General features: G+C 41.2%; 5 protein-coding genes across 7 annotated transcripts; 3 read left to right on the top strand and 2 right to left on the bottom strand.

Moving 5' to 3' along the window:
- Nucleotides 1-274: 274 nt before the first annotated feature.
- tmed8 (transmembrane p24 trafficking protein 8) lies at nt 275-3,220 on the top strand. The gene is made up of 6 exons (XM_034112044.1): nt 275-457; nt 808-919; nt 1,052-1,145; nt 1,237-1,330; nt 1,552-1,845; nt 1,985-3,220. The coding sequence occupies exons 2-6, from the start codon at nt 810-812 to the stop codon at nt 2,200-2,202; spliced, it is 810 nt and encodes a 269-aa protein (XP_033967935.1). The 5' UTR covers nt 275-457; nt 808-809; the 3' UTR covers nt 2,203-3,220.
- Nucleotides 3,221-4,437: 1,217 nt separating this feature from the next.
- On the top strand, nt 4,438-10,242 carry LOC117467263 (rab9 effector protein with kelch motifs). The gene is made up of 13 exons (XM_034110785.2): nt 4,438-4,578; nt 4,666-4,836; nt 4,915-5,020; nt 7,476-7,610; nt 7,691-7,810; nt 7,878-8,058; nt 8,124-8,252; nt 8,364-8,551; nt 8,656-8,852; nt 8,947-9,038; nt 9,125-9,179; nt 9,445-9,542; nt 9,668-10,242. Exons 1-13 carry the CDS (start codon nt 4,517-4,519, stop codon nt 9,886-9,888), a joined length of 1,755 nt encoding a protein of 584 aa, XP_033966676.1. The 5' UTR covers nt 4,438-4,516; the 3' UTR covers nt 9,889-10,242.
- A 69-nt stretch (nt 10,243-10,311) lies between these two features.
- Nucleotides 10,312-12,589, bottom strand: gstz1 (glutathione S-transferase zeta 1). Of its 2 annotated transcripts, none has more exons than XM_034110787.2 (9): nt 12,338-12,589; nt 11,980-12,031; nt 11,830-11,897; nt 11,651-11,731; nt 11,425-11,550; nt 11,213-11,288; nt 11,071-11,123; nt 10,756-10,805; nt 10,312-10,506 (listed from the first exon to the last, which is right to left on the bottom strand). In XM_034110787.2, the coding sequence occupies exons 1-9, from the start codon at nt 12,365-12,367 to the stop codon at nt 10,380-10,382; spliced, it is 663 nt and encodes a 220-aa protein (XP_033966678.1). In that variant the 5' UTR covers nt 12,368-12,589; the 3' UTR covers nt 10,312-10,379. The 2 variants fall into 2 exon arrangements, with proteins under 2 accessions (XP_033966678.1, XP_033966679.1); XM_034110788.1 differs by lacking the exon at nt 12,338-12,589 and adding an exon at nt 12,114-12,331.
- A 229-nt stretch (nt 12,590-12,818) lies between these two features.
- LOC117467888 (methylmalonate-semialdehyde/malonate-semialdehyde dehydrogenase [acylating], mitochondrial-like) lies at nt 12,819-19,050 on the top strand. Its single transcript, XM_034111800.2, has 12 exons — nt 12,819-12,925; nt 13,442-13,480; nt 13,608-13,682; nt 14,257-14,418; nt 14,628-14,706; nt 15,163-15,465; nt 16,045-16,166; nt 16,504-16,693; nt 17,187-17,368; nt 17,454-17,633; nt 18,473-18,571; nt 18,672-19,050. The coding sequence occupies exons 1-12, from the start codon at nt 12,893-12,895 to the stop codon at nt 18,774-18,776; spliced, it is 1,569 nt and encodes a 522-aa protein (XP_033967691.1). The 5' UTR covers nt 12,819-12,892; the 3' UTR covers nt 18,777-19,050.
- Nucleotides 19,051-19,193: 143 nt separating this feature from the next.
- LOC117467889 (basal body-orientation factor 1-like) lies at nt 19,194-25,751 on the bottom strand. Of its 2 annotated transcripts, XM_034111801.2 has the most exons (11): nt 25,545-25,748; nt 25,197-25,449; nt 25,041-25,106; nt 23,074-23,217; nt 22,902-22,982; nt 22,665-22,735; nt 21,708-21,852; nt 20,653-21,140; nt 20,416-20,520; nt 19,592-19,663; nt 19,194-19,419 (listed from the first exon to the last, which is right to left on the bottom strand). In XM_034111801.2, the coding sequence occupies exons 1-11, from the start codon at nt 25,586-25,588 to the stop codon at nt 19,332-19,334; spliced, it is 1,557 nt and encodes a 518-aa protein (XP_033967692.1). In that variant the 5' UTR covers nt 25,589-25,748; the 3' UTR covers nt 19,194-19,331. The 2 variants fall into 2 exon arrangements, with proteins under 2 accessions (XP_033967692.1, XP_033967693.1); XM_034111802.2 differs by lacking the exon at nt 19,592-19,663 and having other exon boundaries at nt 25,545-25,751.
- Between the last annotated feature and the right edge of the window lie 147 nt (nt 25,752-25,898).

The raw sequence follows: 25,898 nt of genomic DNA, 5'->3' as shown, positions 1-25,898 counted from the left end.
CTACCAAAACATAATTGAACTTATTGAACATGATCTGTTTTTTGACAAAAAGATATTGTACAAAAAATATGTTAAACAGTGCAGCAAACCTACAGAATCCACATGGGATACAGCTGGGCATAAGTATAACACAAATACAGTTACATAAATAAAACACTGAGGTACAGCTTATACACAGATACAAACATATTCACTCAGATGTTTCAGGGGGGGCGCTTTCTATAATGTTCCATAATATGTGTTCAACAGCCTGTCGATGCTCAGACTCGCATTTCGTCAACGTTCGAGAAAAGGCGGAAGTGTCAACATTTCAGGGTCTGTTTTTTCCTGACAAGCAACAGCACACTGGAGAGACCCGTCACATGATTGCAGTGACATGGAAGCGCATTTCCTGATGGCCTGATTCGGACCTAAGTAAAACGGGGGCGAGTTTTCATACCATCAGTGTGACATCGTGGTAAGTCTGTGCCCGGTGTGACCGCAGCTTCCTCGGCTGCACTTTCTCTGCCCGCTCGGTAGCGTTAGCTGATGTGAGCTAACCAGCTAGCCTCCTAGCTAATGCCAGTTTTATTAATGAAGCTCGGGAGAAAAAACCCACATAAACATAACTCTTTTATATGTCTTTAACTATAATTTGGTTTATATGTTTCATATAATGTCAAACAGTAGTTAGTGTATGTAGCCAGCGTTATGTTAGGAGAGGTTAGTTTGAGTGTTTTCATATTTTCCTCGCTGCCTCTGGTTGGAAGGGGCGGGGTTTTCTATTTTTCAGCCACGCAGACTGAGGTGTTTGTCTTGTCTTTACAGCCATGGAGGGATTAGAAGCCACATCAGAGCTCCAGTCGCGGCTGTCATCCCTCTCCTTCTCGTCTTTCCCCGGGGTAACATCCAAGCAGAGCGACACCAGACCGCTGGACAGGTAGCCTGTTGCTGCAGAAAGTGCTGCTTATAGAGCTGCTGCTGTAAGGAAACGCGTTGCTAGTTATACTTCTTGAAGCCGAATATCTTCACTGTTTAAATATTGTAATGTTTTTTTCTGTTATCTTTTCAGGCTCCAGAACACAGACCTTTCACAGAGCTGCACCGAATCCAAAAACAAAGCTGAAATGGATGAAAACAAGGAGGATTCAGTGCAACATTCTGAGGTATTTATTGTTTAATATGTCAGAAGAGGGGAGAGTGCATTATAATGTAATTTCTCAGCTATAACATTAGTCTTGTGTATGCCTTTTTCAGGGTAATGAAGAGGCCCCAGCAGAGCGGGCCCCGGGGGAAGGAGATGAGGAGAACAACAGTGCTGGGAGCTGTCAGCTCCCCGCTGAGATGAAAGGTGAGGACCTGCATCATGACCGCTGCCGTGCTTTGTCTATCATTTGGATTTGATTTGATTTCATAAATCAAGTTACAAATTACATTTGTTTTTGATGAAATTAAGCCTTATGAACATGAACCTATACTTAGAAAATCAAATTACAATAAAAAAAGACTTCTCTAATCGGGATAAGTAATTTATCAGAGTTGTTTATGGCCATGTTTTCCTCCTGATGGCAGCCCAGATGCCACCCCTGAAACCCCCAACTACGTGGACATCTGCTGCACTAAAGGAGCTGAAGGCAAAGCTTCGAACGGAGGATGACAGCGTGGTGACAGTGTACCGAGGCGACATCATGACAGTTCACGTGCCAACTGTCCCTGAAGCCAAAAAAGTATGTTGGGAGTTTGCCACAGATGGTTATGACATTGGCTTCGGTATATATTTCGACTGGAGTCCTGTCACAAGCCGCTCTATCACTGTGCACATCAGCGAGTCAAGTGATGATGAAGAAGAAGAGGAGGAGCTTGAAGGTCAGTTAAATTCAGAATGATGAGCCAATAAAACATATCATTCATTTTGCTCCTACAAAACACACCATAATAGGGTTGTAATATGTTTTCCTGCAGCTGGGTGTGTTGACTTTGTGTGTTTATGTGATTCCTGTTGCAGCACCCGTCGGTAACGGAGATGTTGAGAAAGGCTCCAAAACTCAAACCAACTCTAACCTGGCTGAAGTCTTACCTGTATATCGCCAGGACAGTCACGTGTCTGTCCAGGGGGGGAGCCACGATTTTCCAGGTGAAGGCACTTACCTCCTGAAGTTTGACAACTCCTACTCACTATGGCGAAATAAAACCCTCTACTACAGAGTTTATTACAGTGCCTAAGATGCAAGTTTATGAATGTATAATTTACAATCAAATACTACTCTTAGGATCGATGAACTATTTTTGATTCCAATGTTGGGGAACAAGATGAAGTTATAATATAGCAAAAGATAAAATATAAGTATATCTATTTTTATCACTTTCAGCTTGTGTTGCCACATGTTGAATTTATGATCAGATAGTTTTGAATGCAATATTTGCTCCAATGTCTTGCTGAGTGCCATGTTCCCGTGTATGCACTGTGTTATTTAGTGCCCATCATAAAACAAATATTGTCTTCAGCTGTAACATTTCTATGGTAGCAGTGATCAGGGAACTCCTGCACAGAATATATTTCACAAAGAGAGGTGCTTAATCAGCAGTGCTCTAAAAATGTGTTTTTGTTGCCTGTGTGTGTGCATAGCCATTCTTTGATTATGTTGCTTTGTTGTTACATGCATTTATCCTTCTTCTTTGTATCGTAATTTATTTTACGTGTTTTATTTAATCACGTGATAATGAGGAATATTATGATATAGTACAAATCTGTGCACGGAACCGTCTACTGTGTGGAGTAAAATATATAAGTTGAATGTACTGAAGCAAGTGGTAACTGTTTTACAGAGTGTGCTTTTTATGACACAAATAAAAGCCATCCTTATTCCATAAAGCTCTTTATTATGTAATATAGATTCAATATTTACATATGACTCCCTTATATTTGCTGTTTTGGAGGTAGGGAGAAGTTGTAGTACTTCTTCTTACTGTATTTTGTCCACAGTTCTTTGTAAGAAAATGTGAAAGTGTTTTTTTGCATACACTACATGATTATGTTGCTTTGTTCCAAATCAATGCTTCTTCCACACTCACTTGTGCGTCATGTTCCCAAAGATGGCACAGATCTGGCTGCTAATGGAGTGACTTTGTAAAGCAACCGGTTTAAAGCTTCCCATGTTTGCTTATTCAACCTGTACTGTAAGTTAAGGTCACATTTGTTCCTAAAAATGTATATTCCACAATAAAGAGAAAATTACGATTTTCTTTGTGCTTCATTTGGGAATTAGATCAATTATATGAACACTGTGATAAGTAACTCATAGTTTGGAAACTGAAGAGTGTGTGTCTGTGTGTGTGTCCTGACTGAGATGCCACGTTTCATAACATTCTCATTGCTGAGCCAAGATTAGAAAGCCCTTCAGGTGGGTCCCTTGTGTTTTCATTAAATTGTGTCATTAGGGGTTCAATATAATTGTTACAGATGTGCTGATGAAACCAGGTTTTATTTTTAGCTTTCCCCAAAGGCCACTCAGAACCAGAATGATATCAAGTGTCCCTGTGTTTTGCTGAATTCAAAGAAAGCAGTATAAAGAGTATTTATTTCTTAATTCAAGTATAATTCAAATTACAAGTCTTTGATGATGACTGTTTATTTGATGGAGACATGCAGTAAGTGGTTGTATGTACTGATACATATTTTTTGAAGACATGTTTTTCCATACACTGTTTCCTAAGGAATAAATATATTTTCTGCACCAATGCAGCCAGCAAATCTAGTTATGTTATGTTAAATGCTGTTGTTTTAGGCTGCAGTTTGTGGTGTTGTTACATTTACCTGTATTATAATGAAGGTGTTGTCCACCCTCATTAGCTGTAGGCCTATATGAGGGAGGCAGAATAATAAACAAATTCCACCCTAACCAGTAGAAAAAAACCCTAACAAGTAAAACATATACTAACAATACGCCAATAGTTTACACTTAAAACATTGTAATGTTGTGTTAACATAAATATAACTTTATACATGCTTTATTTAACACCAATCATTACAAATGTAAATGAAACCTAAAACACAGCTCAAAAAATGACAATGCAAGCTCATTAAAAAAATCTCTTCGTACGGTGAACCATAAACTGAACATTACAAGCCTATTCCTCTACACAAATAGCTGTATTCTGTTTTTTCCTCAGATAAATATAAGGCTGACATTGTTATACAGGTGCAAATATCTTTAAGTCATCTGGCTATTTTGTTGTGTATATATTTTAGTGTGTCCTTTCTTTAATTCCAGTTAGCCCTATTTCCACTTCATCAGCCAATACAGGTGAGGCAATACTTTACTCACTGAAAACATGTTTAGCTTTTTAATTCATTATTGCATAGTGTTCAGAGACACAGCGGAACTTCGCAGGTGTTAATTAATACATTAATTGGCCTACTGTCTCAGCTGTTCGTCTTCACAACGCCCCTCAGCCAATCAGAAGTGATTACCGATGCTTCAGGTGGCACCAAACTTTTCAGTATCTGCTGCAGGGCTCTGAAGGTATCTGAAACAACATGGGGAGGCTGAGTTTTTATGTGCTTTGTTCCCTGCGTGACGCTCCCCGTCAGTTCATCAGGTAGCCTTTTTGGAAACCCTTCATACAGCAGTTTACACGCCTAAAACCCCAATTCTAACATGTCGTCGCGTGTCTCGCCCTCCGCAGGAAATCCAACCGAAGTTGCTTTCAGGTCCACATCCCACTGCCTCTCCCCAAACACCTGGTCATCTTCGGTCTTGGAGAATGGAAAAGCAGCGAGACCACAATCTCGGTAGATGTTCTGGTCAGTGCAGAAGTACCAGCCCAGAAGATTGGAACTTTGTCTCCCAAAGAGAGGTTTGTGGAGAGCAAGTCTACATCTTAATATTAGTCTTTATACAGTCTAAATGTGTAAAAAATGTACTTTGAACTCAGGTGCCTGATCTGGGAGGGGGACTGGAGCCCTGACATTGTCACAGTCGCAGCAGCGAGAGGCAGGAGAGGAGTTTATGGCAAGATTGTGCTCACAGTGTGTGAAGAGGTAAGTAATAACTGTCACCAGTTCATGTTAAGATTAAAAAAACACAATTAATATGTTTAAGTGCAGGAAGGAATCAAAATAGTTTACTGAAGTAAGCATAAGAATACTCCACTACAAGTAAAAAAAAAACCTGCATTTAAAACCTTACTAATATAAAAATATGCAAGTGTTATCAGCAACATGTTTAAGTAGAACATGTTGATAGGGTTGTAAAATGGTCCCAATGTTTTACAATTATATAATGTTTTTAGATTAATGATTCTGCTGTGTGTTGTGCATTTTACTGCTGTAGATCTTTATGGTCGGGTCTATTTTTTTACTTTTTTTTTATACTGTCAGCTAGTTTAAGCTTTGATGAAGAATCTTTGATCCAAGTGTTTTGAAATGCTATATTTAACTTGTAAAGCAGGATCATTTTATCTCCCAATTTAGGATATAATGTTTCCTTAGAATTATCACAAAAAGATCTGAAGATGTGGTTTTCACTGAACAGAAAATGGATAAAAACTGTTATATTTTTTAAAGTAACTTACAGCTGTCAGATAAATATAGTGGAGTCAAAAGAACAATGTTTACCTCTAAAATGTAGTAAAGTACAAGTTGCCTAAAATGGAGTTATGCCCCCGAGCCTGTTTTTCAGGCCTCAGGCTCGAAAATGACATTCCCAGAACAATTGACTATATCTTCACTTCTAAAAGGGGTACATTAAAAGTCAGAATCAATATAGAATTTTTTTATTTTAAATTAAAATTGAACATAGTAAAAAAAAAAGGTACATTTATAGTGTTCGTCCAAAAAATAAAACATTACTTTATAGTGAAAACCACCCTTGAATGATGGGATAGTAGACTAAAAGCTTTAGGAATCCAAACTATAACATATAATAAGTATCCTGTATCAAGATTGATGCAAAATAAGTGACATTTTACTTCTTTTTTTTTTTTAGATTTAGAAAAAAAAAACCACTTCTGGGCTCATTTGGGTGCATTTTCCATATCTCTGGCCCCCTCGGTCGATTTTGATTGACACCTCTTTTTAATCGTTAGAGCCAATAGAATCGAGGGGAAGTTCCTAAAATCCATCTAAACATTACCCATTGGTGAATGAGTGATGCGTAGCCAGAATGCCCAATACCGGAAGCTGTCATACACTCTAGCTATAGAGAGGCGAAGTCCCGCCCATCTGCTTCCGACCCATGGGACCTTATTTCGGAAAAATTATGTATTGAAGTCAATGGGGAGAGAAAGATTATCTTCCGATCCCGTTTGAATTGTGCCACGAATTACACATATGATGTTTGTCAATCTTAAAAAATAATTTCCATATCAAAAAGTCAGTTTGTCGTAAAACTGTTGAAATATAAGACTATGAAAAATACGCAACTAGAAAGACTACAAATCCCTGAATCCCGGTCCCACATGTTGGCTCCGCCTCTTACGAACCAACTAACTCCCCTTGTGTGTGTCCAGCTCTCAACATGCCCAGACTTGTAGTGATGTTAACGTCGTTTAATACTTTTCGCCTCATTCTGAAAGAAAGAAGTGAAATGTGCCAACGTTACATTACATTGCATTTAGCTGACGCTTTTATCCAAAGCGACTTACAATAAGTACATGCGACCAGGAAGACACAACCTTGAAGAAAACAGAATCATATAGGCCTAAGTACATCAGGTTTCATAGAGCCAAACATTTCAAGTGCTACTCATCTGGCTATAGATAAGCCAGTCCTTTATTAGTATATAAGTGCTCTGTTAGCAGTTTGTTAGTAATTCTATCGCTCGAAGTGGAGTCGAAAGAGATGAGTTTTCAGTCTGCGCCGGAAGATGTGCAGGCTTTCTGCTGTCCTGATTTAAATGGGGAGCTCATTCCACCATTTTGGAGCCAGGATAGCAAACCCACGTGTTTTTGATGATGGGAAATCAGCGTGACGGCTGTCTTGGTGTGTGGTGCGAGACGGGAGATGTAGTTCATTGAGCGGTTTCACACAAAAAAAAGTGTTACTTCCCAGTTTTAAGACACATTTTTATTTTTTTTACTTACAAAATTATCTTTTAAATTGACAAACATTATGTATAATTCGTGGCACAATTCAAACGGGATCGAAAGATAATCTTTCTCTCGCCATTGACTTCAATACATACTTTTTCCGAAATAAGGTCCCATGGAGGTCCCCCGGAAAGGGAGGGACTACGCCTCTCTATAGTAGCAGCTAATAGAGAGGCGAAGTCCCTCCCTTTCCGGTGGGCCTCCATGGGACCTTATTTCAGAAAAATGCCCGGGAGCATGGGGCTTAACTGGTTAAATGTACTTTGTTAATCTACCATCTAAAACATACTGTTTATACCTGACTGATACCAACACTATTGGTTGAAGATACATTTTCTAGAGATAGAAGGCATGCTTCATTTACTTCCTGGGTTATTATGAGACTGTTTTTTCTTATTCCTCCTAAGACTTGTGACCAGCCCCAGGATAAATCCAGCGCCTTCAGCAGCACTGGTCTGGCTCAAAGGACATTTAGAATGCCAGAAGAGCACGATACCACTGATCTCTCTTGCACGTTACCCCAAAACGCTGGAAATGAAACGGTGAGATAATATGCTCACAATTGTTTTTGCCGTAATCTACTTGTTTCTTACAATATTTCATTATTGTTCCTGCCTTGCAGATAACTACCAACTTGTCACAATTGTTGGTGGATAGTGTTTGCTCTGATGCTGACATTCAAGTTAATAGAATTGACACCAGTGAGTCCACTATTGAAGATGCACCCAGAGTTTGGCCTACGGTAAGAGTCTTGGTCAAGAGTATTTTAATATCTGCATGCAAGATGAGTGACTTAATCTGTGATGTAGGATAAGACACCCAGACGGACAGTTATCAGTAAGAGAGGCCACCTGACATGGAGCACTGAGGAGGACACGGAGAGCCTCGTGGAGGACGCAGACCAGCCTTCATCCCCAAATAAAATCAGGCTGTCCAGGATGAACAGCACGGAGGAAATGACTGTGCAGATAAAGAATGACAACAGAGAAGGTCAGAAAACGTAACAGTCACATTTTAATGCAAAGAATGGATTTTGACGGAGCTTGTGATTTTAGCTTCAGTGTGTCCATCAATGCGCTGGAGCCATACGATGTGTCTGAGCGACCCTGACACAGCCATCCTCATCGGAGGGGAGACAGCAGGTCAAAACCACTGCAAGGACTCCCTGTGGAAACTGGAGTTAGGTCAGTGGAGTTTTGTTAATTACCCGTTTGTTTTTTTTATTGCTTACTATATGCAGAGGACGAATGAAGATAAAATGGAAAGCCATAAAGTCCTTGTTGACCTCTTTCCAGACAGTGACTTCTGGTTTCCCATTAACTCCTCCTCCTCTGGATCCGTGCCACTATGTGCCCGAGGACACTCTGCGACATACGACCCAGACTCCAAGTCAGTGTTTGTTTACGGTGGTCTGAGGGAGGGTCAGCGCTACAATGAGCTCTACATCCTTAACACTCTGTCCTGGACGTGGAGGCTTGTCACTGTGGGTTTGCTGCAAGTTGCAGTCTGATATTCAGTCAAATACTAAAGCAGATGTATAGTTGTTCAATCTTCTTTTGGTTTGTCATGCATTAACCCCCTTTTTAGGCAAAGGGGAATGTTCCAAATGTGGCGTATCACTCGGCAGCCTTTTACAAGAAAGAGCTGTTTGTCTTCGGTGGAGTTCAGCCGAGCCATTCTTCCGTGGATAAATCCTGCAGCAATGTTCTGTACATCTTTAACCCAGAGTTTGAACTCTGGTACCAGCCGATTGTGGATGGGGACAGACCTCTGCCTCGGTTTGGGTCAGTATCCTTTTTAAAAAAAACACTATTCGCTGTCCTCCTCAAATGCTGTTTCTTAGTATATTGATCCCATGCTTATTTTTGTATCAAACAGGCACTCGGCTACACTGCTGTCAAATAAGTTGATCATATTTGGTGGACGGAAGACTGCTACCTACCTTAACGATCTCCATGTTCTAGATCTGGGTAAGATGAAGATTTGGTGGCTCTGTTAGGGCAACATTTCTTGTTCAGAAACTGATAAAAATGTGTATTCTGTTTTTTAAATGAAGGCCTCATGGAGTACACAGCTGTGAAGAGTGGGAATATGCCACCGCTGCCCCGAGGGTAAGTGCAGGACAAATCAAACTTGAGAGCTGTCATCAATGTAGCCATCTGGTTTTTAAGCAGAACTCATTTGAACTTCATGTCTTTTTTACACAAGATATAATCCTCAATGATAAAATAATACCATCTTTCTGCATTCTGTTCGATTTATTTTTGGCTCAATATGAATACTAACAGTAATAGTTTACATTTTGTTTAGAAACTGCCACTGGCTAAGGAACCATTATGCTTCACATACAAATAGTCCTTGCCTTTCCATGAACAGGTTTCATGCAGCTCTACCAGTTTCAGACGACAGGATTTTAGTCAGTGGAGGTTGCAGTGCAATTGGAGCTCTGCAGGATGTCCATATCTTCAACACGAGTGAGTTTGTGTCCCTTCCATCTCATCATATTATCATAATGTAAACAAAAGTTGGTGTTGTGCCCTTTACTTTAAGTCACACTTATTTAAGGTTTCACAAATAAACTGCTTTGATTTCTCCTCAGAGACCAACATGTGGAGCTCAGTGGCGTCTCCCCTGCTGTGCTCCAAGCCTCGTGCAGGACACAGCATGATAACGTTGGGCTGCTCCATCCTGACATACGCAGGGAACAAGGAAAATGTCAGGGTCTACTGCAGAGTGCTTGTGTTCGGTGGATCAGATTGCTCTGGTACTTTCTACAAGGACACAGTCAAGTGCACAGTGGAGATCCCTGGGGACAAGTGATGGGAAGAAACCCATTCGGGACAATTGTTTATTTTTTTTAAACGGTAGAGGATGCTGTGGTCTGCCATGACAGAAATAAGTGTTTGTATCTATATGTCTTTCTATTTGGTTGTTTGTCTTTACTTCATATAATTGTAGCATGATGTGATCTTCTGCTATTGTTACTTTTTTTTGTGTGTCTTTTTAAAAACATACATACCTCTTCCAGTCAATACTCTCAAAGCAGTAAGCTTAGAGGTTTTGAACTTTGAATAACAAATATCTCTGCTCTGCATGTTTTGTACATTACTATGTCCTGTACCTTATCTCCACATATCAATATTTATTTGAGAGTAAACTGATGGAAATGTACATGAAATGCCAATAAATATTTTTTAACTCAAAGTTTTCTTGTCTTCTAATCTAACACAAAAGAAAATGTGATTATTTCCAAAGCATCTTTATTTTTTACAAATGACTATTACAAAGTTGTTTTAAGCTGCTGAGTTGTTCTATGCTCGCAGGTCCTCGGGTGTGTCCGGCTGGCAGGACGGGCCGCTCACTCTGAAAGCTTCAATCTCAAGTAAGGTTTCATTCAACCTTTTGATAGTTGGATACTGCTCGACATCCACTTTGAACCTGTAGAGATTAAAGACAGATGGGGGTCATGCTTCTATGTAGCCTGTTTAATGTTGAGCAAAGCAACTAATGGCACGTAAACAAGGTAATTTAAAAAAGTGATGAAAATCAAATATATATATAGTAATGATCCCTTTTTTTTATTGCCTTTTTGTTGCAATGAAATTCATGTTGATTACTAATTGTTCAGGAAGACTGAGTGTTAATCTGGTATATGTATCGGTTTTAATGACATTTCTGATCACCTACCTCTCTGCATTGTAGACCTGTGGGACCAGACAGATGTCTGCCATGGATATCTGAAAGGTAAACAATAAGTCTGTTTATCACACTGCTGTAAAGCTTCAATATGTTTTCAGAATGAAATGATATATTATATAGAAAGATACACATTGCAGGAACAGAAGGAAAACCAACCGGGCTTATTTCAAGCCTCTGTCAGGTTATAGGTAACAGGATTAATATAAGTCAAATAGTATTGCAAACTATTCAAATATGTATACAACAACAATCATAATACATATACATTTGATCAATCAAAAATAAATTAGTTGTGCCTCTTACCTCGTCACCTACACAATATTTTCCTGCTGTTTGCTTCAGAAGGGGCTCAAGAGCTGAAACAGATGTTCATATTGCAAATGAAAATTGATGAATCTTAGAATGAGGTGCTTATGTATTTTTTAGAAGATGGGCCTCTACCTACCTTGAAAGCCTCGATCAATGAAGTGCTGGGCCCACTGCACCTTTTCTGTTCCCATCTTCTGAATCACGTGCAAATTCTGAAAATGTACAGACATTCATTATTAAGTAACATGTGTTGTGACCTTTATAGAAAATGTCACACCTGAACTTGCAGCTCAATAAGTGTTTGAACTTTCTGCTTTAGTCTGACTATACCCTAATTTGTCTTCTCACCTGCAGAGGCTGAATACCAGAGGCAATGATGTCACTTATCATCCGGACCTGGGCACGTTTCTTTGGGTCTGCAGGGAGAAGTGGAGGCCCTGGCCTGGTCTCATCAATGTACTGGATCACTGCCAGCTGTGTGGGCAAGAAACCATTATCAGTCATTTTCAAGTTGGTTAAATAACATGTGTTTTATAGGATTACATACTGTAGGTAAAAGCATTTGGGGACTCACTGACTGAGAAAGGGTGATGCCATCAATTTCAACTGCAGGCACTTGTTGCATGGGGTTTAATGTCTTGTACTGTTCAGTATGCTTGAGCAAATAAAGAAATTTGGTTAGACTAAAAACGTTAATTGTCACAAACAATATATTATTTCTGCATTGAGGTTTATCGTGTGTGTAAACTGTACCTGCTGACCCCCATCTTTGATCAGATGGATTGGAACCTGGTCATATTCAATGCCTTTTAGAGCAAAAGCTGATGCACAAATAATAAATGATTACATTGTTGAATTGAAAATGCGTCAAGTTACATTGTCAGATTCCTTGACATAACTTACCAATGCGAACCCTCCAGGAGCAGGAACTTCTGAAGTATCCATGAAGAACAGGCTACAAACAAAACAAAACAGAAACTTTAGTCTATTTGGAAATCGCATTACATAGTTACCGTTTCTTGTGTCTCCTGGTTCACCTTGTCTTGAGTTGCCATAGCTATCTTCCTCGAGTTTTAACTAAACTATACTGAATCCACTACTGCAGTTTTTCTACAGTTTAACATCATCCTCCAGTAGCCAATGGGATGTGCTCCTAAAATCCCTCCTACTTACTCTTTGGCCCATGACTAAGCAACATCTGGCCTTCATTTGGTGCACACACACTTTGCAAACAGCTAACAGTGGAATAGCAGTAGGCTACCTTGGCGAGGCAAACTAAGGACAAGTGCATTGTTGTGGCTGTGGTAACTTTATCGCATTAATGTTCAGGATAAGCTGTGCTGCTTAGACGTCGATGATGTCCTTCACATTTAACAGAGCAGTCCCTCTTCCAGTCTCTTACGTTCACTAATAACATGTCATGACATTCAACATTGTTCGGGTAAGAGGCAAATCTCCGTCGCTCTCAGTCTGACTAAAGCTAGTAGCTTTCCTGAGTTTTAGCAGCACTGTGGGGGTACAGTTCAGCTCCCGGTTGCGTAACTAACGTGAATGCGTTTTATCCAATGAAAAGTCGAGTTTCAGAGTTGAGGCGGGATTATATAATTCCTCATCTAGCGATTTGATAGAACGCACCCACAGTTGACCAATCAGACTTCCACTATTCGTGGAAGTGCGACCATGGAGCGAATAGCAAGCTTGGATTTTGTAAAAGCCCGCCCACTGGTAATATATGTCAGTGAGGGAGATAGCTGCATGTTTTTGGCTGGCCACCATCCTACCTGCGGAGTTGGACCAAACAAGTTCGTAGTCCATTATGGCGACCACCGCATTAAGATCAGCGCTAAAGGTAAGATATCAAAGTATTTTATGGTTTATTTCTCCCCTCAGTTGCAAATAACGCAGGGAGGTTTGACGGCACGCTTTGTTTACAGTAGCCTACAGTAAATCATGTGCTGCAGGATTTAGTTCTGGGTTGCTTTAGGCATTTGTTTCACAGATTAACTTCTCTTTAGAAGATATTCTATGTGACATTTTGATAATGCATCAACTTTAATGAGATGATTTATAGTATGAAGCAAGTGGCTTACTATTCTGTGTTGACATTTGATTTCACTCTACTTCCATAAACTTGACTTTGTCCTCAAGCCATTTCTGTCTCCACACACATAGGCCTAGTTGCTCATTAATCTTGTGAGCCTCCAGTCTGCCAACACAGTCTAAAAGTCTGCAACTGGAAGGAGCTGGTTATGTGTATTAAACGTTTTACAAAGTATGTAGCCAAACCTAGGATTATTGTTTTAGACAGGTGGATGATATTCATTGCATCTGTAAATTCAGACATCCTACTGTGTTTCTTTCTCAGGTCCCACTTCAAGTTGGCCGCATGTGCTACTCCTCAGTGGTGAGTTGAGAACAGCTTACACTTAATTGTCAGGCTGCAATTACACTTTACATCAAATCTCATACATTGATCATTAACCTGCTATCTTTAAGGTCAACTATACATGATGTTACATTCCTCCCCACAGCCCACCACCAAGCTATTCATTGATGGGAAGTTTGTTGAATCCAAAACCTCAGAATGGCTGGATATACACAATCCTGTAAGTACTCCACCTGTCCTGGATCAAGAAACTGTACTGTACATCGTTATGCTAAACTGTGGTTTGGTAGCTCAAACATGGTTTAAACAGCAACATCTATGGAGTTGCTTAATCTCACGTGTTAGATAATGTCCTTGCCTGTTGGTATAAACTGGGTTTAGAAGTTGAGCATCCTCCAATAACTTTTAGAAAATGTTTCAAATGTAGAAATCTGTATTTGGCCTATCTATAAAAGCACATTCCCATTATCTTTCATTGCGTATTGACACATCAAAATTAATTTAGAATTATGAAAAAAACATGTTATAACAAAAAACTGTTTGTCATAGGGGAATATTTATTACATTTCAGCAACACTTGGATTACAAGTCATCCCCTAAAAATCATAAATGTTTTCTTAAGGGTTGAATGGGGACCTGCAAGTGTAGGAAAGCTCACATATCTAAGTTAAACATATGCTAGGATTGACCTGTTACCTAATGTGAATTAACTCCAACATTCCCTGCAGGTTGAAAAAAGTAATCTTTAGAATAATAACCTACATTTACACGTTCCTTTTTTGTCTCCTCTGCAGGCTACCAACGAGGTGATCACCCGAGTACCCAAAGCCACCCAGGAGGAGATGCTGGCTGCCGTGGACTCTTGCTCCAGAGCTTATCGCTCCTGGTCTGAGACCTCCATCTTGGCCCGGCAGCAGGTCTTTCTGCGCTATCAGCAAATTATCAAGGACAACATTGTAAGTCAGAGTGTATACGGTGCAACTGGAAACAAGACATTACCATTTAGGACTGTTCAACTTGAAGTTTGAATTCACTACTTTTTGCAAATTTGCTTTTTGAACATTTCCACATTAGTTCAGAGCCTGCTGTTTAAACTGTATAATAAAACTGTAGTTCAGATAACATCTAAGAAAAGGAATAAAAAGGGCTCAAACTTTTGTTTCAGAAAGAACTTGCCAAGTCGATCACACTGGAACAGGGCAAGACTCTTGCAGATGCAGAGGGGGATGTGTTCAGAGGATTGCGTAAGCTTATCTCACTCACACACACACGGACACACGTGCACATATTGCACCTTTACAAAGTGCAACAAATATGTAAGCGTTTAAGCCATGCTACATTTTAGGCAGGCTTTCAGTTTGTGGTTGCATGAGTAGTTAATAAGTGATACTAAACCAGAACAAAGGGCAGTTTCTTTCTGAAGCCTTTGAATGATTGCCACAAGTGATTGCTGGTTATTAATGTGTGATTAATATGGAATTATTTTTTTGACTGTTGAAATATATCTGATTCAGCTTTCACTCATTTCACCAGAACAATATATTCTACATTGAGGAAGCCTAATCTCTTATTAAATCATTAGACATTGTCTGGACTTCCACACAGTCAACACACTCAATACTTGTCTCAGTAAAGCAGATAATTTACACTCACACACACAGTTTGGATGCTACAAATACATCTGCTTACTGTTTTTGCAGAGGTTGTGGAGCACGCCTGCAGCATAACCTCTCTGATGCTCGGTGAGACCCTGCCCTCCATCACCAAAGACATGGACACCCACACTTACCGCCTGCCTATCGGGGTGTGTGCTGGCATTGCACCCTTCAACTTCCCCGCCATGATCCCTCTCTGGATGTTCCCTATGGGCATGGTGTCTGGCAACACCTACCTGCTGAAGCCGTCCGAGCGGGTGCCGGGCTGCGCCATGCTGCTGGCCAAGATGATACAGGATGCCGGAGCTCCGGACGGGACACTCAACCTCATCCACGGCCAACACGACGGTGAGAGTTGGTCTCTGTTACCTTTAGTTACTGTCAGAACTTATTGTATAGGGCAGATGATTAAGGCCACATTTACTAAATATGTGACATCTTGACATTTTCACGTGGAAACATGATATACATAATCTCTGTCTGAAACTTCAGTCTATTAAGCATCAGAGGTAATGATGGTACAGAGACACAATGACCTTTGACCCCTCTGACGTTTAGCAAATCCAAACAAATCAATTTCCTTATTGAAAATATGGCTAATTACTGGTTATTTGTTAATCTACGACTAAACAGAAAGCTTCTGATGAGTTTTTATTGAAACATTCTATTATTTACCATTTTATGCATGGCAAAAATGTTTTTGTTGCTTTTTCTCTTTAATCTTAGTTTTTCCACAGAAAATAAATATGTTGAGATTTTGATCGACAGTGCCTTTTTATTATTATTTATTGATCCTTCAATAAATACAATTTTTCTTCTTTTGTCATATACTCTAATGCGGATACACACTTTTAAATATCACTTATTAATCACTGTCGTTATTAAATAGATATTTCAGTTATTACAGCAGCTGTCTTTCTTTCACAGCTGTGAATTTCATCTGCGACCATCCGGCCATCAAGGCAATCAGCTTTGTTGGCTCCAATCAAGCGGGGGAGTACATTTATGAGAGGGGCTCTAAAAATGGCAAGAGGGTCCAGTCGAACATGGTGAGTATCAAACGAGAGTCCAACACATGCTGTGAATGTCCAGCAGGTGGCAGCATTGGCCAACAGATGATCATTTTGTATTCCTCCTCTCTATCAGCTGTACAGATGAGACTCCAGCTGTGCATCTACTTCAAGAGCCACAATTATAAATGTTCCATCTATTTATGTCAGTCAACTGAATCTATTTTATGGACTGAAATGTCACATTTACTATACAGCATTTCCGTGTTTGTACATAATTTCCTAATTTTCCTAATATTATGTTCTGATTTGTGACTAGCCAGCTGCTGTAAAGAGATTAAACAGCAGCTGGCTAACCACTTGTCTTGTACTGTAGGGAGCCAAGAACCATGGTGTGGTGATGCCTGACGCCAACAAGGAGAACACTCTGAACCAGCTGGTTGGTGCAGCGTTCGGGGCAGCGGGGCAGCGCTGCATGGCTCTGTCCACGGCCATCCTGGTGGGCGAGGCCCGCAGCTGGCTGCCGGAGCTGGTGGAGCGCTCTAAGGCTCTGCGCGTGAACGCAGGTACTGCACCCCATCACCCGATCTTCATCTGTCTCTCCCGAGCCCTTGTTCCCCCCGAGGGCCTTCGGTTTAGTCAATTAGGGGCCACCCACGCTGCCTTAACCACACCTCTCTCCTTTTGCCGTGCTGTAACTTTACATTGGAGTCCGCTGGGAGCGAGAGCTCATTTAGTCAGCCCTGCTGCAAATGTGTGGCCAGATCTGCGGCCAAGACCTAAATAGCGGTTCAGAGCATCAAGTCCCTTCGAGAGAAGGGATGCGGAGTAAAATAGATGATTATCCCTGCCTGCAGTGATACGGACTCTTATTTTTGTAGTACACAGGAAACCCTTAATTATCAATTTTTGAGGGAGTGCCTCAGGGTGCCCCTCGTCCTGGTTTTGCGTGTTTGTAGCAAAAGACATATTTGAATGTCAGCGTCAACTTATGTGCTCACATCATACAAATGCCATGGTATGAAACCTTATAGCTGGTTGTTTATGGGGCCCCGCTAGGAGACCAGCCTGGGGCAGACGTGGGGCCTTTGATCTCTCCGCAGGCCAAGGAGAGAGTCTGCAGTCTGATCCAGAGCGGTGTGGACGAGGGAGCCCAGCTGCTCCTGGACGGCCGAAACGTCAAGGTCAAGGGTTACGAGAATGGCAATTTTGTGGGTCCCACCATCCTCGGCAATGTCACAGTACGTGGGTGTAATGTCTTAATGTGCACATTAGTACAAACCTCTTTAAACTGCCAGTAAAACCGGTTCTTCTGTGCTCTCCCAGCCTCAGATGAAGTGCTACACTGAAGAGATCTTCGGGCCTGTGTTGGTTGTTCTCGAAGCAGAGACTCTGGACGATGCCATCAACATCGTCAACAATAACCCCTATGGCAACGGCACAGCCATCTTCACCACAAATGGCGCCACTGCACGCAAATACACTCACGAGGTGGATGTGGGCCAGGTAAGTGGCTGCAGCCTCCAAATGTGTTCCTCTGTTTTGGGAGAAAGGAGACATTCACATCCCTCTGTCATGTCTATGCAGCATCTCCAGGGGAGAGCGCATCACATTTCTGTTTGAAAACCTTTACACACATTGAAAAGAACTATTATTTTCCATGTCAAGTATAGCCTTGTTTGCCCCTAACCTAATACACACACATTCGGCATCCCCCTTACCTCCACTTCCCCACCGGTAAAGACACAAATAGCTACAGCAAATATGTGTCCGTTAATAGAAGACAGGGGGACATAGAAACATCCAGGTGGTATCCAAGAGGGAAATCTTTAATTGAATCAAAAGGGATTCCTCGGTTGCTGTTCAACGACCAGGCATAAATACGGCCAGCCTTTGCCCTGTTTGTTTGCCTGTGGAGCCTTAGTTATGCCCTGTTTGCTGTTCACATGTCGGGGAATGCTGCGCAGGCCGTGTGCCGTTCTCCGCTTCAAACCTCGATGCAACAAACAACTTTTTCTTTTTTTTACCCTGCACCTTCGCCAAAAGTGCGTCCAGACCTATTCCCGCTGTTTTTAAACATTCTAAACAAACAATGCTGTGCCTCCTTTTCCTTCATAACAAAATGTTTTTATTTAGTTTTTCTTCCCTTTCATAAGATAGAACTGGGAATATAAGCCACAGCTTTGTTTAGTGAGATCATGTTAGCTTGTTTTTTAAACGGCATGGATATACCGCATCTCTTTTCAGGCTGCATCTTACTCATACTAGCAATTTAAACTTGGGGGGAATTGTATAACAAAGCTTACACTTATAGAAATGATAGCGAAAACTCTTGTTTTCTGCAGGTTGGAGTCAACGTTCCCATCCCTGTCCCACTGCCTATGTTCTCCTTTACTGGATCAAGAGGATCCTTCAGAGGCGACATGAACTTCTATGGCAAACAAGTATGAAAACAACAAACCCATCCTATCAGTACAAGTTACATAAATGCACAACTGTAGCAGACTGAGTTTGGATGAAAACATTTTTATTTGTTCTCTACAGGGCATCCAGTTCTACACACAGATCAAGACTGTCACCTCACAATGGAAAGCTGAAGATTCCACCTTGACAAGTCCTGCTGTTACCATGCCGACCATGGGACGCTAACTCCATCCATGAACCAGAATACCTAGACAGTAGACACTCTAATGTGTAGAAGTTTTAGTATTAAAAAGTTAAATAATAATCTCATTTTTTAAATACTTTATATCAGATATGTATATATAGAAACTCTGTAAATGTAAACCATTGCAGCCAAGGTTTTAACAATGAAAATAATCTGTACAGCTGAGGCTGTCATTTCCTTAAATACAACAGATAGTAAAGCTTTGTAAACTTCATTAAACTTTAGTGTTATACCATAAATGAAGGTTGCCATGGACACAGCTTTGTATCCCTATGATTGTTTTTATCTGATGCACATTTCGGTATGAGCACTGTTTTGTTTTGAAGAACAGATCTTCTAAATGTGTTGTGACAGAATTCAAACACCCTCCATGTATGAACGAGTACTCACAGGCCATATATACATGCATGGTAAGATATTTATAATTAGCACAAACAAACAACTCCCATTCTACTACACACATGATTGGCACTCTGTGGGAAGCATGGAGGCAAACAATCCAGAGTGTGATGTGCCATGGAGAGGGCACTCTGAGGTCATGTGGTGTGTATATCTGGCAGGGGGTTGGGGGGCTGCTCGGGCCCCTGGGTGATGAAGGTCGCCCGGGAGAGATCCTCTCTGATCCTGGAAGACAGTCATCGTTAAGTAAAGCTGAAGTGCATTTCTGATCAAATCACACGTAGGCACTCGTGTTCTCACAGCCAATGCTTTTTAAGCTAAACATGGAATGTGGCACCAATACACCTGCAAGTATGAGGTAACGTTTTTATTCCCGTACACTCCTTTGGTGTCTTACCCGGCAGCATCGCTGGCAATAAGGCTCCTCTTCTCGGAGGAGGCAGACAAAGCCATATGTTGGCTGTCTTTCCTATCGGGGAAATGCAGAGTTGCAGTTAAACACAGACCCTCAGAGTGAAGAAGTCATGTTTTAGCACGTTGGTGTCTCTTCAGTCAGGCCTGCAGCCGTCTTGGAAACGGGGTTAGACTGGGTCAACACAATACACTTGGACTTGGTCACCAGATGTTCTGTTATTCTGCAGGACCCGGTGCCAGACCACTGGTAACATGAATACACATCTTCTTTTGCCTGCCCTACCCCGATACATCCAGCTCCCCTGCACACTCCTTTCTGAAAATCATGTTACCAGCTGCTCGCTAACCGCAAGCGTTCAAAGAACAAAACAAACAAGTGCACGTGAAGAGGGGCCAATAGGCTGAAAGCAAATGGACGTGAACAGATGTTTGTTTCCAAGCACACGACTCTGTGGCGGGGCCTATTTTTACTATTGTGCCCAGACTCTTTCTTCATTCTTTTTAAGCAGCTGGATGGAAAAGAAAATTGGTCGAAGCCTAACTGATGTTTTATGGTATCCTCTTCTGCTGAGAATATGGCTGTTTAAAACATTAAAAAGAGGGCGGAGTCACCAGAAGTTCAGCCAGAGCTTCTGCTTGGTGTCACTGCGCTTTGTTCTTCTGAGGCAATTTATCCACAAGGCCATTTTCAGGGATTACAAGTGGATTATAGAATATTATTTAGGATCAAGTTAATGAGTGATAACTCGAGCGGAGCACGGATTTTACATAATAAAACATAATATAATTATTGGAGTGTTTTATTACCTTTCCCTCTGTCCATTCATTTTAGCAAAGAGAAGCCTGAGCACTTGTTCCTTCTGCTCCCAAGTGAGATCTGAGATTTCAACCTTGCTGTCTGGTTGATGGGTCCTTGAAAACAGGTGGATGACAGAGACTTTAATTGAACAAAATGTATCATGTTGTTGTGAGATGACCACTGACAAACATCAGATGTTAAAAATATCACAGAGCTAGGTCACTGAAATGATGAGGGGGACCTACCACCTTGCAGCCGCCTCCAGGTCTGAATAGACAGAGTTGGTACTGTGAGGTCCTTTATGGAAGGTGCGGATGGGCGGGAACTTTAGCTTTCCTGCTGTGGCTTCTTTTAGCCTCTGGCGATAAGCCTGTAGTGCCTCCTTTTTGTATTGCTGCCTGCTGGCCATGATCTCCTGCTTCACCTGAGCCAGAGCCTCATGGAAGAACTGCTCCAGCTCTGTGCGCTGATCCACGATGGAGCTGGCCAGCCGCTTGACGTGCGCCAGCTCCCTCTCCCGCATGTGAAGCACTTTCTGCAGCTTATCTAGTTCTACCTGGCTGGCCTGAATGGTGACCAGAGCCTTCTCCTCCTCCTCCTGTTTCTCAGGTTCCTCAGCTTTAAGCTCGAGGGCATGCTCCAGTGAAGCCACCTTGGCCCTCAGCTTGGATATCTCCTTTTTTTGGGCCTCCATCTGAGCTGCGTTTCTCTTTACCGTCAACTCAAACACGTTCTGCATGAGTAGACAGAAGAGCAAAGTAGTGAAATGCATGAACACCAAGCTGACTTTCATTTCCATGCCAACATAGATCTTAAACAGATTATGGTTTGTGTGCTCGCCTGTGCTGTCATGAGTGGCCTACATTTCAACATAGTGGATTTTGAAACCTTCATTTACTGTCATCATCGGGGGGGGAGATTAATGTGCCCAATATTTATTTGTCTAAAGAAATCAGTGCCAGAAGCCTGCGAGGGAGAAGCCACTGAATTTGAACCCATACCCCAGTGGAAACTCGCCACAACCGCTGACCACCGAGAGGCTGGGTAGTAGTCAGAAGGTGGGGGGGGTAGGAGACGGACCACAAGCAAAATACACAGGGTCAGGACAAGTAAACAACACGAGGGGAAAACCACCTGGAATATATTCTGCACAGGTCTGAATAGTGTTTCATAGCTGAAATGATTTTAAAATATGATTTTAAAATATGAGTTTATGGATATGAATGGCCTCTATCCAAGGACAGCTGAGCCGGGGCTTAATAGTTACACAACTGTTTGCTATCCTTTGGTTCAAACATGCCTTGTCCAGTTCCAGGGAGGCCTTTTCCTTAGCCGTCGAACGCGTCAAAGCGTGCAGGTCCTCTGCCTCCTTTATGTGGTATTTCAGAGCTTCATTCAGACGGACGTTCTCCTTAAACACAGAGCGCGAGGCATCGTCCAACTGCCTATATAGATACAAACAGAAAAAGCCTTTGACAAATCTTTATTTCACGCCAAAAGATATTTCAATCAGAATCATAAACAGGTTTATTACCAGGTTGGCTAACAAATACGAGGATTTTGACTTGGTGTTGTGGTGCATACATACAAATAAAACAAGAGTTAAAAACACAGATCGAAAACTATTTGAAGAGAACTATAATAACATTAAACAAGTATAGTAAAATATAGCAGTATTTACATTGAATATGACTGAAATTGTAGAAATAGAATTGGAATAAAATATGTGCAGTAATGGAAAAACGAAATAATTGTCCTGGTGTTAATATGAAGATTTTTAAACATGTTGCACATATTTGCTCTCCGGTTCCTCTTCATAAACGTTGGTCAATGTACTTGACTAAGACAAGCTGGGTGGGTTCAAAATTAAATCAATTACTGACACTAAGACCAGAGCGGCAGCACCACACCACACCAGTATCAATGTTGATGCTTTATGAGCTGTACAAAAAATGACTAAACATAGCGGAGGCGAAATGCACATCCTATGGCCTCAAAAGTAATAAACGCTGGGCTTCCCCACACACATTACACTCTCCTCTGGGATGGAGATGCGATCATTGGCTGCGGTGATGTACACTATCTGCACATGACCAAGTGTGGTCAAGGAAATAACATTAGTCCTAGTTATATATATATTTACACACATAAACACTTGTGTGAGTACATTTTTTTTCCTTTGAGTTCTGAGAACACGAAAGTGCAGTTTAAAGAATAAAATGAGATCGTGAGAGGGGAAGCGGAAACACACACTCACACAATGGCTTCATTGTGGGCCCTCTCCACCACCACAGCTATCGTTCGCTCTGCTTCCTTCTCCAGGCGATCCTGCGGGGAAGTTTGCAAACAAATCACTTCTTGTTCCACCTGGGATAACATCTTCTGTCATCTGTCCATGAACAGTGGGCCAGGTCTCCACAAATTATTTTTAAACCACTTTTGTTTCACTGTTTTTTCCAAATCGATCAGAGTAGGATCATTAGACTCGACCCACCTTTTCTTTGAAGAATCTGCACTCCACTTTGTTTAGGTTTTCCCTGTGCTTCTTGTCAGAAAGATCCATGCTTTCTCTAATCTAAAACAAGTAATGTTTTATTGTTATTAGTAGCATTAACAAATGGAACAACTGCTTTTAATAGAAAAGTCTATACAGTGTTTTTCCTCACATCACTGAGCTCCTGCTCCATCTGGGCTTTCCTCTTCTCAAACTCCTTAATTCTCTTCATCCCATCTTGGATCATGTTAAAGTCACTGGACTTCTTTCTGAACAGTTCCTTCATCTCATTGATTTGCCTCGTGTAGTCATCAACCTGTTAGAAACAATCATATACATTCATTATAACAACAGTATTAAATGCATGCCTTAACCCTCAAAATGCAGCTGCTCATCTAAATACTAAGATGAGACATGGGTGCATGTGATGAGGGTCCTTCCGCTATAACATATTTCAATGAAAAATGTGTGATTTTAACATCATTTTTGTCAATTACTATTGTCATATCTGTGCACAGTTAAAAGAAAAAGAAAAAAGCTGGATAATAAATCAACAACACCCGAAAAGCATAAACCAAAACTTGATAAGATCTGCACTTTTGACCAACTGAAACTTTACATCTGTGAAAAGTCATTTTGTGAATTAAGATGCGCTCCACCTCGTTTTAACAATTACTTGGTGGTGACCAAACTGGATGGGTGTTGCATCTAAGCCTTTTAACTGAGGAAAACCCAGCTAGTGCTTCAGAAAAATTCCCATAAGTGCAGTTTGAATCGGTAAGGAAAGAAAATACTTTCATACCAGAGTTCACACAGGCCATACCCATTTGCCAACCAACTTAAGCACAGACCAGTCAAGCTGAATACCTCAAGATGCTACTGTGGAAAAGCCAGTCTGAAGAAAAATGTGACAAAATGACCAAAGTCATGAGAGCCTAGAAAAACATCCACCCACAGACAAGTACATGACGACTAAATTAGAGGTTTTCATCCCTCTGATTACAACGTTAGGCCTAATCGTTATTCTTCACATAACTTTGTATGTTAATCTACACCAATGTGCCAATCATGATGCAAGTCGGTCTGCATCATAAGCAATTCTCCGTGTGTGTGATCTACCGAATGGTCAACCTACCCCAAAATATGCACCCGTTTTGAGTTAAAAGGGATTAGTCTTGCATGCATTCTGTCTTTTTCTCATGGCGTGCAGTATATACCGTTTTCTTTATTTGGCTGACGGAATTTCATTACACTACTGCTGAATTTGTCTCTCCTGAGACAAAAGCCAGGCGGTCATGCTCACGGAACTTCTTTGTTAGCTAAGTCAATTTTCAAGATGAACCCTATTATCACCTCAAAATGAGAAAAGGGCTGTGAACAGCGAGCCTTGAAGTCACGTGTTGAGGGTCAACCACATGACAGTGTTCTTTCCCCCTTATTGGACATATGTGACAGTTCCATACATGTCTAAAATAGGGATGTTACAACTTGGTCCAGACCGTGCCTCTTTTTTCCTTCTCAGAAGCTTATTGGACTCAATTTTACCAGCATGAAGTAAGAGTTGGAAAATGGAAAACAGCTGCTAGCAAAAGTAGCAACAGTTAAAGCCACTTGAACGTTGTCATGTCAGTTTGATAGCTTGATCTTCTTACCAACAAGCAGCAGGGGTCAGTGAGGATAAATGGAGTCAAAATAGTTCCTTTATTGTATTATTACGCAACCTACACTGTTAGAGTAAGGATAAGTGTGACTTTTGATGGATGGTTAACACATCAGGACCAGCAGCAGTGTGACCCCCCTTTCCCCATGCAAGCACTTTTTAATTCTTCTGCTGGCCACTAGCATGGATCTAAAATAGCATTAGAGACCCAGTAAGTCGGAATGTCAGGGTTTGTTCTTTTTGTTTTATGGCTGCTTTGTTTGGTTGTTGTTTTCTTACATAATGAATGCCAATATAATTGCACACAAGACAGCTGTTAAGACACAGCGAGCGCAGCACATTTGTACTACTTTAAGTAGCTCAAAGTAGTAAATTACAGCAATGTCATATTCTGCTATGATAAAGCAAGCTACAGCATGTTTGGTGTAAGCTAAAATTGCTTTTCTTTTGTGTGACCGTTTAAAAAAAAATGAACTCACCAGTTTGTTTTGCTCCCCCTGTGCAAGTGCCTGTTGATTTTTGAGGCTTCTCTGCAGCACGTTGATCTGTCAAAATGAGTCAGATTAAAAACAGTTAAACATTGTTAATCATTCATCTTGTTTATTTTACAAACATAAATAACGTGTTTTTATGACCTTCTCCGCTTTAGCAGCATCTTGTTTCTTCAGAAAGCCAGTAATATCGATGGAGTCTTTCTCTGCGCGATACAATTGGTTGGTGAGCTCTTCGTTTGCGCGTGCTAACTTCCGACAGGCCTCGCGATACTCCACGAGCGACTGTTCGGTGACCTTTAACCTCAGCTCCCACAGCCCAGCGTTGGCCTTGGCTTTTTCACTGTCAGACTCTTTGTCCGCTTTTGACTCATGCTTGCTTTCTTTCTTTCCTTTTCTGTGACAAAATACAAAGTGTAGTTGGAGTTTTGAACGCTAATGCAGTAGGCCTACAACGTGTAGCCTACACATAAACACAAGTTACGCACTTACCCGGCTTTCGCCCTCTTCACTTTGGGGACCTTCTTCTTCGTCATTGCTGCTAGTTTTAAATGGCTACTGTGATAGCACAGAAAACACCTCCGTGCTACAAAAGGGAGAAGAAGTGGCTCGGTAATTAGTCCAGGAAGAGAGGCTAACGGTACCGAGCTCCTGTGCAGCCCACTTGTTTGTGTGGTGCTGTTGCCATAGAGACGCTGTAACCCGGGTGAAGGTTTGAATTTCTCTGCTATATGACCTCTGGTAACCCTATAGGCAAACTACTATATTTAATACACACTTAACATTTTTAATTTAATTCAATTAAGAATGAAAGTCTCTGCACACCTGGAACCGAAAAGTCAAGCA

The sequence above is a fragment of the Pseudochaenichthys georgianus genome, chromosome 22 (genome assembly GCF_902827115.2).
Source record: "Pseudochaenichthys georgianus chromosome 22, fPseGeo1.2, whole genome shotgun sequence".
Lineage (NCBI taxonomy): Eukaryota > Metazoa > Chordata > Actinopteri > Perciformes > Channichthyidae > Pseudochaenichthys > Pseudochaenichthys georgianus.
The sequence above is the reverse complement of the archived record's forward strand: the minus strand, read 5'-3'. Positions and strand labels throughout refer to the sequence as shown.

Coding starts and splice junctions, on each gene's coding strand:
- LOC117467889 (XM_034111801.2), bottom strand. CDS start 25,588: ATGACGAAGAAGAAGGTCCCCAAAGTGAAGAGGGCGAAAGCCGG. Junction 25,107..25,196: donor ATGCTGCTAAAGCGGAGAAG/GTCATAAAAACA, acceptor TCATTTTGACAG/ATCAACGTGCTGCAGAGAAG. Junction 21,141..21,707: donor CCTCCCTGGAACTGGACAAG/GCATGTTTGAAC, acceptor CTACTCATGCAG/AACGTGTTTGAGTTGACGGT.
- LOC117467263 (XM_034110785.2), top strand. CDS start 4,517: ATGGGGAGGCTGAGTTTTTATGTGCTTTGTTCCCTGCGTGACGCTCCC. Junction 7,811..7,877: donor CACCCAGAGTTTGGCCTACG/GTAAGAGTCTTG, acceptor TCTGTGATGTAG/GATAAGACACCCAGACGGAC. Junction 8,552..8,655: donor GGACGTGGAGGCTTGTCACT/GTGGGTTTGCTG, acceptor CCCCCTTTTTAG/GCAAAGGGGAATGTTCCAAA.
- LOC117467888 (XM_034111800.2), top strand. CDS start 12,893: ATGGCGACCACCGCATTAAGATCAGCGCTAAAG. Junction 12,926..13,441: donor CATTAAGATCAGCGCTAAAG/GTAAGATATCAA, acceptor TTTCTTTCTCAG/GTCCCACTTCAAGTTGGCCG. Junction 14,419..14,627: donor AAATTATCAAGGACAACATT/GTAAGTCAGAGT, acceptor CTTTTGTTTCAG/AAAGAACTTGCCAAGTCGAT.
- gstz1 (XM_034110787.2), bottom strand. CDS start 12,367: ATGCACTTGTCCTTAGTTTGCCTCGCCAAG. Junction 12,032..12,337: donor CCTTAGTTTGCCTCGCCAAG/GTAGCCTACTGC, acceptor TTTTGTTTGTAG/CCTGTTCTTCATGGATACTT. Junction 11,898..11,979: donor CTCCTGGAGGGTTCGCATTG/GTAAGTTATGTC, acceptor TTTGTGCATCAG/CTTTTGCTCTAAAAGGCATT.
- tmed8 (XM_034112044.1), top strand. CDS start 810: ATGGAGGGATTAGAAGCCACATCAGAGCTCCAGTCGCGGCTGTCATCC. Junction 1,146..1,236: donor ATTCAGTGCAACATTCTGAG/GTATTTATTGTT, acceptor TGCCTTTTTCAG/GGTAATGAAGAGGCCCCAGC. Junction 1,846..1,984: donor AGAAGAGGAGGAGCTTGAAG/GTCAGTTAAATT, acceptor TTCCTGTTGCAG/CACCCGTCGGTAACGGAGAT.